This window comes from Nycticebus coucang, chromosome 9 (assembly GCF_027406575.1).
Source record: "Nycticebus coucang isolate mNycCou1 chromosome 9, mNycCou1.pri, whole genome shotgun sequence".
In the NCBI taxonomy this organism is placed as follows: domain Eukaryota; kingdom Metazoa; phylum Chordata; class Mammalia; order Primates; family Lorisidae; genus Nycticebus; species Nycticebus coucang.
In genome coordinates this window covers 67302027-67314815 of record NC_069788.1, presented here as the reverse complement: position 1 = coordinate 67314815, position 12789 = coordinate 67302027, and the positions used below count along the sequence as shown (strand labels likewise).

Below are 12789 nucleotides of genomic sequence, written 5' to 3'. Positions count from 1 at the left end.
TAAGCCACATCACCAAGTCACACATGGTTCAGTTTTTGTAGTCAGTAGCAAATCCTTGTTCTCTTCCTCACTGTCATGTTGATCATAGGCAAAGCACAGCCTTCTTCATTTCTGGATCTTCTATCAGCAGAAGTTCTGAATGAGTAAAGTAGTCATCTTTAGAGGGGTAAGGTAGAAGTTAAGGGGACAGGGAAGTAAGGTAAAGTATTGTGACTAGGATGAGTCCAAACTGAGAGCAGAGTTTTCTGGGCTTTATTTGGGTGCTGTGGATATTTAAAAGGATACCTGTCCTCTTTTTAAGCTACCCAGCTTTTTTCCTATCACCCCAAAATAATCAACCTTGTTTAACAAATATGTAGTGATTTAAAATTCATTTTCAGGTGTTTAAACTTTGATGGTGGTTTTCCCCTTCAAGAGATTCTAGCTACTATACATTCAGAGAGAGAAACATCACTCTCTCCTTACCCCAGGGAAGGGGACCCAGGAGAGAATCCCAGCCCTCTAAGTTCTCTCCAAGCTGCAGATGTGTGGCTGTGTCCAAAGAGAAAGAAAAGTCCAGGAAGCTGGCCGTATATCCCCACCCGTACTTCTACTAACTCTGATCTGGAATGTGATCTGAATAAGGAAAATCAGATTAAAATGGAGCCTAATAGTTTTATATCCTCCCTTTAAAAAATATATGTTCTTGTTTTCAAATTCTTTGTATAAATTGCGTATACTGAAAAAGAAATCAGGATGCTTTTTGAAAACAATTAAGAAAGATTTTAAAATATTTCTAATACACTGTATAACTGAATTCTTAAACTTTTTATTAAATTTTGGATTAATGTGAGGATACAGACAACTAGGTTATAATGTTTGCGTTTGTTAGGTAGCGTCCCTCCGTAGTTGTGTCCTTCACCCCAGAGTTGTGCCGTATATCCTTACATTGTGCCCACACCAATCCCCTTCCTTCCTCCCCTCTCCCTGCTCATGCCTTCTCCCTCCCCCCATTGAATTGATTTGAGTTTTTCTCTTATGTGGGCATGTATTAAATCATCTACTGGCTTCATATTAGTATTGAGTTCACTGGATACTTGCTTTTCCATTCTTGTGATACTTTGCTGAGAAGAATGTGCTTCAACTTCTTCCACGTTAACACAAAAAATGTAAACTCTCCATCTTTTTTAATGGCTATAGGTATACCATAGTATACATATACTACAGTTCGTTAATCCATTCGTGGGTTGGTGGGCATTTAGGCTGTTTCCATATCTTAACGATTATAAATTGAGCTGTGATAAACAATCTAATGCAAATGTCCTTATAATAAAATGATATTTTTTTTTTTCTGGGTAGATGCCTAGTATGGGATTGCAGGATCAAATGGGAGGTCTAATTTGAGTTCTTTAAGGATTCTCCATGCTTCTTTCCAAAGAGGCTGTGTTAGTTTGCAGTCCCACCACCAATGTAAAAGTGTTCCTTTCTCTCCACATCTGCACCAGCATCTGCAGCTTTGGGACTTTGTGATGTGGGCTATTCTCATGGAAGTTATGTTATATCTCAGGGTGGTTTTGATTTGCATTTCTCTGATAATTAGGGACAATGAGCATTTTTTTCAAATGTTTGTTAGCCATTCTTCTGTCTCCCTCTGAGAAGGTTCTGTTCCTGTCTCTTACCCAATGATAGAAGGAATTGTTTGTTCTTTTTTTGTTGATGAATTTGAGTTCTCTGTAGATCCTAGTTATCAACCCTTTGTCAGAGTCATAATATGCAAATATTTTTTCCCATTTTGAAGGTTGTGTATTTGCTTTAATTGTTGTGTCCTTAGCTGTGCAGAAGCTTTTCAGCTTAAGCCTCATTTGTTTATTTTTGTTGTTGTTGTGATTGCCACAGTAGTCTTCGTCATAAAATCTTTCCCCAGTGGTGAAAGGTGCAGGTCCAGTTTCTGTCTTTTACATATGGTTATCTGGTTCTCCCAGTACCATTTGTTGAATAGGGATTCTTTTCCACAGTGCATGCTTTGTTGGGTGTATCGAAGATCAGGTGGAGATAAGAGACTGATTTTATCTCTTGGTTTTCTATTTTGTTTCATATGTCTATATCTCTGTTTTTGTGCCAATACCATGCTGTTTTGCTCACTGTGGACTTGTAATATAATCTGAAGTCTGGTAGAGTGATGCCTCTGGTTTTGTTTTTATGCCTAGAATTATTAAACTTTTATAGTTAATATAAAATGCAGTATACTTGTGAAATTTAAGTATTTCAAATATTAGTTTAAATTCTTCTTGGAAGTATATCTTATATATTCTACCATGTATAATCAAATAATTAGATGAAGCTTGTAATGTCTTTATCTGTAAACATTGCACTCATACAAATGTGTAAGCTAGCTTGTTGACTATAATTCTTTCTTTACCCAATTATTCTATTATTATAGTTAGATTTTAAAAAATATAATTAAATGTTGACTCTGTAGCACAAATATGGACTTGAATCTCAGTTCTGACACTTGTGAGCTGTGGGATTAACACTTTAAATAATTACCTGTGTTGTTTAGTTTTTTAATCATTCTTGGAGAAAAAGTCAAATTCTTGGTTAGTCCGTAATTATGATCAAATGGAATTGGTTTGTTCATAGCACAAGCTAGCATCTTTTATGGAACCAGAGTAGAACCCTTTTGTTATCATAGGTACAGTTGAATAAGAAATGCAAAAATAGATACAAAATAAGCACTTTTAAGAAGTAATAATTTAAAACATATCTGTGTTAGGGTACATTTAGGAGAAATTTTGTGTGTGTCTAAATTAAGCAGTAGAAATGTTGGAAGTGACTTCAAGAATTGATAGTGTCCTATTAAACAATAGGAAATTAAAAAAAAATCAGAAAAGTCTTGGTTTGACTATGAGGATAGGCGAGAGGTGGACGTTGTGCACACTTATCTGAAAGACAGAATGTTGGTGTCATTCTGTAGAGTAAATAGAGACCCTAGATCATGACAGGTTTTCCTAACTCTATTTTTTGAAGGATAATTTTGATCTTACAGAAACGTAGCATAGAGAGTCCCCATCTTCTCTTGGCCAGCTACTCCTGTGTCAGCCTCTTGCATAGCCATGGAGCATCTGTCAACACTGAGAAATGAACCTCAGCTCAGCGTTACTAACTGAAGGATGCCACTCATTCCAATTTTACCAGTTTTCCCAGCAAGTCTACTTTCTGTCCCCGGACCCCACAGTGAATTTTGTTTTTGTGTGCTTCTCAGTTTTTCCTGTCGTTCATGACCTGGACACTTTTTTTTAGGGTATTGATCAGTTATTTTGATGAAGGTTTCTGGACTTGGGGTTTTCTGGTGTATTCATTACTAGATTGAGGGTGTGCGTTATTGAGGAATATAGCACAGGGTGGTGTGCTTTCCTTAGGACCTTGTAACAGTGTACGTGACAGTATGGGTATCGTCAGTCACAGTAACCTTTCGTCAATTGGCTAAGGTGGTGTCTGGCAGCACTCTGCATTATAAATATACTTACTATATGTATTTTTTTCTTTTTGAGATGAGTTCTAACTTTGTCACCTGGGCTAGAGTTTAATGGCATCATCAAAACTCACTGCAACCTCCAACTTCTGGCTCAGTGATCCTCCTGTCTCAGCCTCCTGAGCAACTGGGACTACGGGCATACCACCACGCCCGGCTAATTTTCTACTTTTAATGTGGAGATGGGGTCTTGCAAGGTCAGGCTGGCCTCAAATTCCTGGTTTTGGTGGGTGAGGAGGAGAATGGTGCTGTCTCTCTGCTGACTGAGCTGGCCTCCCACATGCATCCTGTTCTGGGGTGTCTGAGCTTCCTCCGTTCCACTGTCCCTCCCTCAGTTGCTGTGGCGGGCTCTGCTGTAATGCCCCTCCCCAAAGTCAAGTTGGACTGTTTCTCCTTTTTCCTTTCTACCTGTAGTGAGTTTTCGCCAGTGGTCCCTTCACAAGATAAGGCTTTCTTTTCCCAGGTGGGGGAGGGGAGATAGATCTAGGTGAAATTTTCCCCGCTCCTGTATGGCTGTTTCTCTTCTCTCCCAGCTCTGGGCCGCAGGGGCACTTCATGCCCTTTTTACTCCCAGTGCTTTCATTTGGGGAGGCAGGGTGTTGTGACGAAGGTCCTGAAAGAAAGTGTGGCCCCCAGAGCTTTCACACAGTCCTGCCAACCCACGCTTGCCTGTGACTGACTGCTTGAGACATAAGCTGTGTCACCCTTTTCCCACAGACCTGATTCTCCTTAGATTTTAGATTATTGATTGTCTGGGACTTTGGCTTTTGGTGCTTTTGGGAAAAGTTGTAAATGGAAAGTTAGGTCCACTCTTTTTTATATATATATATATATATATATATACACATATAGAAATAGAAATAGTTTCGAAAGTAAAGCAGTCTTATCCTAGTTAGACTTTGCAGCATGGTGGCCTTGGATGAAATCAGCCAGGAACCTGTTCTCCCCGTCATCCTGGTTCCTGCCAGGCTTCTCTCTTTTTCTTCTTTAAAAGGAGATGCATCTCTAAAAACCAAACTCTGATTTGGCACTGATGTGGTAAGTTCAGGTTAAATTGAGGATAACGCTCTAATTTTAGAATGTCAAACATCAGACAAAATACAGGAGAAATATCTGAGGCAGGATTCTGGGCATTTGCCCAGAACTCACCCATTCTGTCTCTAGCACAGTCCCCCAGTGGAATTCAAAACTTTGGTATTATTGTATTACTTATTTTATAACATACTAGTAGAACCCTGAAAGCAAAAGGCTTATGAGATCTCATAATAAAGAAACTTAAATGCATATATTTTATGTGTATCTTTGAGTTTTTTAATTATAAAACTAACATGCTCATGATAAATAGCAAGTTGTAGTCCTTTTTATCACCTAGAAATAATCACCCCTAAATGTTTTGGTATAAGCATTCCGAGACTTTTCTCTAAAAAACTGACCTTATTGTATAGAAAGAGAGAATAGTAAAATAAATTAATGTGTAGACCATTTGGGAAAGCCAGGAAAAATATCTATGACTTAATTTTGTTTTATTTTTCACTCTTCAGAAAATACATGTAAATGCAGAATGTGTCACTGCTGAGCTATTTGTTGTCTTTATTGTATCTTTATTATATCTCAGGGACAAAGAAACGAGGTAGATGTTTCAATCGTCCTTAAGTTTGTTAGCTTGCTAAGGAAGAGAGCCCCTAATTTGCAAGAGTTTAAATAGGTGAATGTTTTAAGCTAAGTCCTACATGAGCTGATGGGAATTTCGAAACCGTTTCCTAGACCATCTTTGAATAGTCCTCGTTAAAGCCAGACTCACATTATGCATTTATGAGGTTGATATTAATGACTTTCAGATAATACCACCCTTCCTGTGAGAAATGGGTTTTAGTCATATTACAGAAAAAAAATTGACAGAAAACGTGAGCACCTCTCTTAGTAAATGAAAAAGAAGAAAGCAGCTTAAATATTCAATGACTGTTTCTACTCAGGACAATTGAAACGTGTCAACAATCTATTCAAGTATTAAGGAAAATTATGTCGCTTACAAATACCAAATGTGCCATCATTGTTTGTATTTGTTTTAATTTGTTCGAATGAAAGGAAGATACAGAGAAGTAGATAGAGAAAAAGAGGTCAGTCAAAGATTTGCATTGAACCCTTTATTAATTTTTTATATAGTTCAGTTGTGTTTTACAATTTTTTGAGTAAAACATTTGAAGCCTTCCTTTCTGAGTTTCTTTGCGTATTCCCCGCTGCCCGTTTCATTCCTCCTGGGGCTCCTTCTGTTTTCCTCCTCCTCAGCACAGCCTGCCTGGCCATGCCCCTCCCTCAGGGCCCCACTCCTCTGCGTCCTGTTGCACTGACGTAATCTTCTTGTCATTCTCCTCAACTAGGCTTTTTTGCAGGCAGAGTCCTTCTCTTTTATAATCCTCAAAGTGTTGCTGGACTTACAAAACATGAAAAAGTGCTTTTGTCTACTTGCAAAACATTCTGTAACATATCCTTTTGGTTTTTATTAGATGAGAAACAAAGATTCAGTTGTGAGCGGTCTGGATATGACCTTGAAGAATCTGATGGCCCAGAGGAGGACGATAATGAAAATGAAGACGACGATGAAGATAGCCAGACTGAGTCAGTCCTGTCAGCCGCACCCTCCGTCACAGCCAGCCCGCAGCACTTTCCGTCCAGAAGTAGCCTTCAGGACTCTGTGGGTGCGGATGAGGACATCAGGATTAGCGACTGCTTTTCTGGGGCACACACAGACCCAATGGATGTTCTGCCTAGAGCCTTACTCACCAAGATGACAGTCCTGAGCTCAGTACAGTCTGACTACAGTCGGAAGACAGACTTTCTGGGGAAGGCCGGGCAGCGTACTGCAAGGGGTGACGATGAGGTGGTTCCTCCTGCAGACTCTTCCAGGTCACCAGAAACTGCACCCAGATCCCCATGTCATCAGATGTCTGTGGACTATTCTGAATCAGAAGAGGTTCTAAGAAGTTCTGTGGCTGGAAAGGCTATTGCTTTAACACAGGTAAACAATTAAAGATTGTTCTTTTCTTTTTTCTTTTTAACCTATTAAATATGGGAATCTAATGGCTTAAGAAAATAAGGCACCTACATGATTTATGGCCAGATAGTTTATATGACTTTATTTTTGTTTTAATATTTAAGAGCAGAGGACATTTATGTCCTTTGGACTAATCATAATTCACATGTTATATTATAAATCTGTGAAAGAAACAAATGGTTCTTAAAAAAACATACTTGTTTTTTCTATATATTAGTTATTTAAATTTTTTTTTTTAATAAAAATATGTGTGTTTCAACTGGGAACACAGATCCTGGGGAGGTTTATCCCAGAGCCCCCCACCCCACCCCCCAGCCTGTTTTCTTCGGGTATTGGTGTCACCTATTCACACTACATCATTTACATGTTTTGCACTTTGTCCCCATTAGCAAGACACCTACCCGTTTCTGTGGCAAAGTTAATGTGAACAAAAACATATCAAGTTCACTTTTTGCTTCAATGATCAAATTGCTGTAGCAGCCTAGGACAGTTTTCTCTCCAAGAACCAGCTGAAGGCAGACACAGTCCTCCCAAAAGGCACCCTCAGTGGGCTGGGGGTGATCCCTGCTCCACCTCTGGCCGTCTCATGATAAGTGGTTGATTCTGGGAGGAATTCATTCTTCCCTCACTGACAGTTTTCTTACCTCTAGTATGTATTGAATATTGCACTAGGATTTATTTCTAAATGTGAAGGGTTTTGATTTGCTACATTGGAGAAAAAGACTAAAAACTTGGATTTTTATAGACTGTCTAGCATAAATTAATATAGTATAGTCAAATTATACTAATGTTTAAATTACATTAACATAGAAATTAAGTTAATGTGTAAAATAATGTTGCTCTATAGTATAGGTAGGTATTATCAAGGAAAAAGTAATATATTAGCCCCTCACTCAGCTTCTCCATCCCCAAAATCTCTTGCATATGTTCCAACTCCTGGAAATGTGGTTTTCAGTAGACATTTCATAAAATGCAAATGAAGGAACAAGAATGAACAGACCTTAATGATACCTCTTTCTTCATGATTCAGTGATCCTCTGGCTACTTTGTCCACAGTGTGTTGACACAGCCAACTAGTATCTGAATTTCTCAGCAACTCCTCATCTCTGAAATAAGGTGGAACTGGCAGTGTTAGGAATAATGACAACCACAGAAGAATATAACTGTGTTCACCTCTCAGATTTACTCTCAGTATGTGATGATAGCCAGGAAATTTGTTTGGAAATTTTGCGAAGAACTGTACAAAATGTGTTCCTGTTACTTGTACTAGAAAAGAAAGAAATGAACTATGTCATAGATCGTTAATTAGAAATTTATTTTTAAAAATCAGAATATTTTAGCAAGCTACTCATTTTTATAAAATACACATGTATGTACTTTTATCTCTGGGAAAGGAATAGATTAGGACTAGCGTCTTTGGCTCAGTGATTAAGGAAGCCCTGATGCAAAAGGATTGTTCTCTCTCCTTTAGAGCTCTTCATCTGCAGGACTCCCTCCCGCTGCAGCCAAGCACAGCCCTCTGACGGCAGCGGGGATGCCTTCCGTGTCCTCGCCCGCCCCTCACCTTCAGGAGCAAACATCGCAGGCGACTCTGCAGCCGGCCCCAGGCTTGCCTTCTCCCCAGACACGTTTGTTCAGCCACCTTCCTTTGCATTCCCAGCAGCAGTCAAGGACACCTTACAACGTGGTTCCAGTCGGGGGCATCCACGTGGTCCCTGCTGGCCTCACCTACTCCACGTTTGTGCCCCTCCAGGCTGGGCCAGTGCAGCTCACAATCCCCGCCGTCAGTGTTGTGCACAGAACTATGGGCGCCCCTGGGGACACGGTCACAGAGGTGTCTGGTACTACCAACCCCGCTGCAGTGGCTGAGTTAAGCAGTGTCGTGCGGTGTATTCCCATTGGCCAAATCCGTGTGCCAGGCCTTCAGAACCTCAGCACGCCGGGCTTGCAGTCCCTTCCGTCATTAAGCATGGAAACCGTCAATATCGTCGGCCTCGCCAATGCGAACGTGGCCCCACAAGTGCGTCCCCCGGGACTGGCCTTGAACGCGCTGGGGCTGCAGGTCCTGACCGCCGCCCCTTCCTCGCAGAGCAGCCCGGCCCCTCAAGCGCACATTCCAGGTCTGCAGATCCTGAACATAGCCTTGCCCGCCCTGATCCCCTCTGTCAGTCAAGTACCCGTGGACGCGCAGGGGCCCCCCGACACCCCAGCTTCGCAGAGCAAAGCCCGCGAGAAGCAACCCATGCAGACTAATGTAGCTGACGCAAACCAGGTCAGCAGGACAGAATCTCCTCAGGGGTCCCCTAACATCCAGCGGGAACACACCCACAAAGGCCTGGCCCCACCTGCAGCCCACGGACGGGTCGATGGCTCAAGCAAGATGGACACAGAGAAGGCGGCCTCGGCAAATCATGTGCAGCCCAGCCCTGAACTCGCCCGCAGGCAGGGCCAGCCGGCCGCAGACCCGCTGCAGGCCCAGGCCGAAGGGGTCGCAAGGTCAGCCGGCCGGCAGGTCCTCCCTCCGGAGGGCCCGGGGCCCAGGCCCACAGCGCTGCCACGGAGGCAGCCCCCAGTGCAGTTCAGCGACGTGAGCAGCGACGAGGACGAGGACCGGCTGGTGATAGCCACCTAGTGGGCTTTATTTTTAAATTGTTTCTTTTTTAATAACACTTAAAGGTTTCTTTGAAAACCCTCCTTTCCTTAAAGCACATTTTTCTGGCATAAACTCACGACTAATATTTGTGCAATCATGAACTTTTGACCAATAATTGTTGTTTTGTGTCAGCTCCAGCCATTTTTGTACATGTTGTATAGACAATTGTGCCTTTTAGGAGTTTTATGTTTAGAAACTGTACAAATTGTTGAATATCTATATACATAAAAAATATTATATATGTATATGAAAACCAGGTAGTTATTTGTGTTTTAGTAAGGAAAACCTGTCAAATAAATCAGATGATTAAATTATATGTTGCACTGTTCAATATGAATTTTATGGCTGTGGGGCAGAGTTTCTGTGTGTAAATTAGTATGTAAACTCCATATTTATTGTATTCCTATTAGTCTTTGAAAATAAGTCTGTCCTTGTGTAAGGCTGTAACTTTACACTTCAGACAGATTTTCTGTGTTATGAAATGTTTCAGTAAAATATTGTTTACTGACTTTACAATTGCCTTAGTTGTTCCTTCTTTACATCATCTAGTGATCACTAATCTGTGTTTGGAAAACAGCTGAAGGTTCTGTTTTTTTCCACATCCCCCCCACCACCTTACTTGAGAAAAACAGGGACTTTAGTAGACTCTCCTCACACCCCACCCCCACCCTACTGTGTTGTCCAGGCTGGTCTCCAACTCCTGACTTGAGCTCAAGCAGTTCTCCTGCCTCAGCCTCCTGAGTAGCTGGGACTCTGGGCACACCACTACACCTGGCTTTCAGTGGCCATTCTACCTGCCATGTGAAACTTTTATCTTCAATCCATACAACTGAGAGACCTATTTTTCTTATTTGTGAGAAGTCATTTCATAGTTATTATTAGATTAAATATTTCAGAAAGCTTTCTGTAAGTTAGCATACAGCCTGAAATTTGCAAAGGTCTTAAATGTAGGCATGGAAGTTTAACTATCCTTGCTTATTCGGAAAAATGGAAGTGGGGGAGCCTACAATTATCACTGCAGTGATGTGCATTATTACCTAAGGGTTATAGATGCTTGGTTTGTGAGAAAAAACATTAATGCTAGAATTTGAATATTTAGTATATCATTAAGGCAATGTATTCACATTTTATTTTTTTATTTTTTTATTAAATCATAGCTGTGTACATTAGTATGATCATGGGCCTACTTCATGAAGATTGCTGGGACATGAACTTGGTCAGATTACAGTTTGGTGCAAAGGTAGTAGGGGTGGTACATACAAAGGAGTTTAGAGGCCCCACTGCTAGCCAGCCCCTGCTTCATGTCCGTGACTTCGGGAAGGGCACCTGCATCTGGACCTGTGTGTCCTAATCTAAATTAGGACCTCCAGGTTGCACAGCAGGCTCTCATGGCCTAGGGTGCCTTAGATGCATGCTTCCACTTACATTTACATTACACTGACTTCCATTTACATTACATTCCCACTGACTTAAGTGTCAAAATTCTCAAAAGCAATAAAAATACTTTTTATATATATATATTTTTATTATTATTAAATCATAGCTGTGTACATTAATGCGATCATGGGGCACAATACACTGTTTTTATAAACAGTTTGACACATTTTCATCACACTGGTTAACATAGCCTTACTGGCATTTTCTTAGTTATTGCATTAAGACATTTATATTCTACATTTACTAAGTTTCACATGTACCCTTGTTAAGATGCACCACAGGTGTAATTCCACCAATCACCCTCCCTCTGTCTGTCCTCCTCCCTCCCTACCCTCCCTCTCCCCCTTCCCCATATTCTTAGGTTATAACTGGGTTATAACTTTCATATGAAAGCCATAAATTAGTTTCATAGTAGGGCTGAGTACATTGGATACTTTTTCTTCCATTCTTGAGATACTTTACTAAGAAGAATATGTTCCAGCTCTATCCAAGTAAACGTGAAAGAGAGAAATTCTCCATCTTTTGTTAAGGCTGCATAATATTCCATGGTGTACATATACCATAATTTATTAATCCATTCGTGGATCGATCGGCACTTGGGCTTTTTCCATGACTTAGCAATTATGAATTGGGCTGCAATAAACATTCTGGTACAAATATCTTCGTTATAATGTGATTTTAGGTCTTCTGGGTATATACCTAGTAGAGGAGTTACAGGATTAAATGGCAGATTTATTTTTAGATCTCTAAGTGTTCTCCAAACGTCTTTCCAAAACGAATGTATTAATTTGTATTCCTGCCAGCAGTGAAGAAGTGTTCCCTTTTCTCCACATCCACGCCAACATCTCTGGTCTTGGGATTTTGTGATTTGGGCTAATCTTACTGGAGTTAGATGGTATCTCAAGGTAGTTTTGATTTGCATTTCTCTGATGATTAAAGATGATGAGCATTTTTTCATATGTCTGTAGCCTTGCGCCTGTCTGCTTCAGAGAAGTTTCTCTTCAAGTCCCATGCCCAGCCTGCGATGGGATCACTTGTTCTTTTCTTGCTTATACGTTTGAGTTCTCTGTGGATTCTGGTTATTAAACCTTTGTCAGAGACATAATCTGCAAATATCTTCTCCCAATCTGAGGGCAGTTTGCTTGCTTTACTTACTGTGTTCTTGGCTGTGCGGAAGCTTTTTAGTTTGATCAGGTCCCAGTAGTGTATTTTTGAAGCTGCTTCAATTGCCCGGGGGGGTCCTCCTCATGAAATACTTGCCCAGACCGATTTCTTCAAGGGTTTTCCCTTCACTCTCTTCTAGTATTTTTATAGTTTCATGTCTTAAGTTTAAATCTTTAATCCAGTGAGAGTCTAGCTTAGTTAATGGTGAAAGGTGTGGGTCCAGTTTCAGTCTTCTACAGGTTGCCAGCCAGTTCATCCAGCACCATTTGTTAAATAGGGAATCTTTTCCCCACTGAATGTTTTTAATTGGCTTGTTAAAGAGCAAATAATGGTAAGTAGCTAGATTCATCTCTTGGTTCTCTATTCTGTTCCAGACATCTACTTTTCTGTTTTTGTGCCAGTACCATGCTATTTTGATCACTATCGATTTATAGTACAGTCTCAGGTCTGGTGGTGTGATTCCTCCTGCTGTGTTTTTATTGCTCAGTAATGTTTTGGCTATTCGAGGTTTTTTCTGATTCCATATAAAGAGAAGTATTACTTTTTCAAGATCTTTAAAATATGCCAATGGAGCTTTAATAGGAATTGCATTAAAATTATATATTGCTTTGGGTAGTGTAGACATTTTAACAATGTTGATTCTTCCCAGACATGAGCATGGTATGTTTCTCCATTTGTTAACATTTTCAGCTATTTCTTTTCTTAAAGTTTCATAGTTCTGTTTATAGAGGTCTTTCATGTCCTTTGTTAGGTATACTCCCAAGTATTTCATCTTCTTTGGCACTACTGTGAAAGGAATAAAGTCCTTAACTGTTTTTTCAGCTTGACTATTGGTATATATAAAGGCACCGATTTATGAATGTTGATTTTGTAACTTGAGATCCTGCTGTATTTCTTGATCACTTCTAAGAGTTTTGTAGTAGAATCCCTGGTGTTTTCCAGATATACGATGATACCATCTGCGAAGAGCGA

At 40.4% G+C, this 12789-nt stretch overlaps 1 protein-coding gene across 8 annotated transcripts in view; it reads left to right on the top strand.

Annotated features, from left to right (window-relative positions):
* HIVEP1 (HIVEP zinc finger 1) overlaps positions 1-9729 on the top strand; it is a 169915-nt gene extending 160186 nt beyond the window's left edge. For all 8 annotated transcript variants that reach the window (XM_053602464.1, XM_053602465.1, XM_053602466.1 and 5 more), the window contains 2 exons: positions 6016-6527; positions 8035-9729. In XM_053602464.1, the coding sequence (XP_053458439.1) occupies positions 6016-6527; positions 8035-9195 (1673 nt within the window). In that variant the 3' untranslated portion in view covers positions 9196-9729. The remainder of the gene's footprint in view (positions 1-6015; positions 6528-8034) is intronic.
* The last annotated feature ends 3060 nt before the right edge of the window (positions 9730-12789 follow it).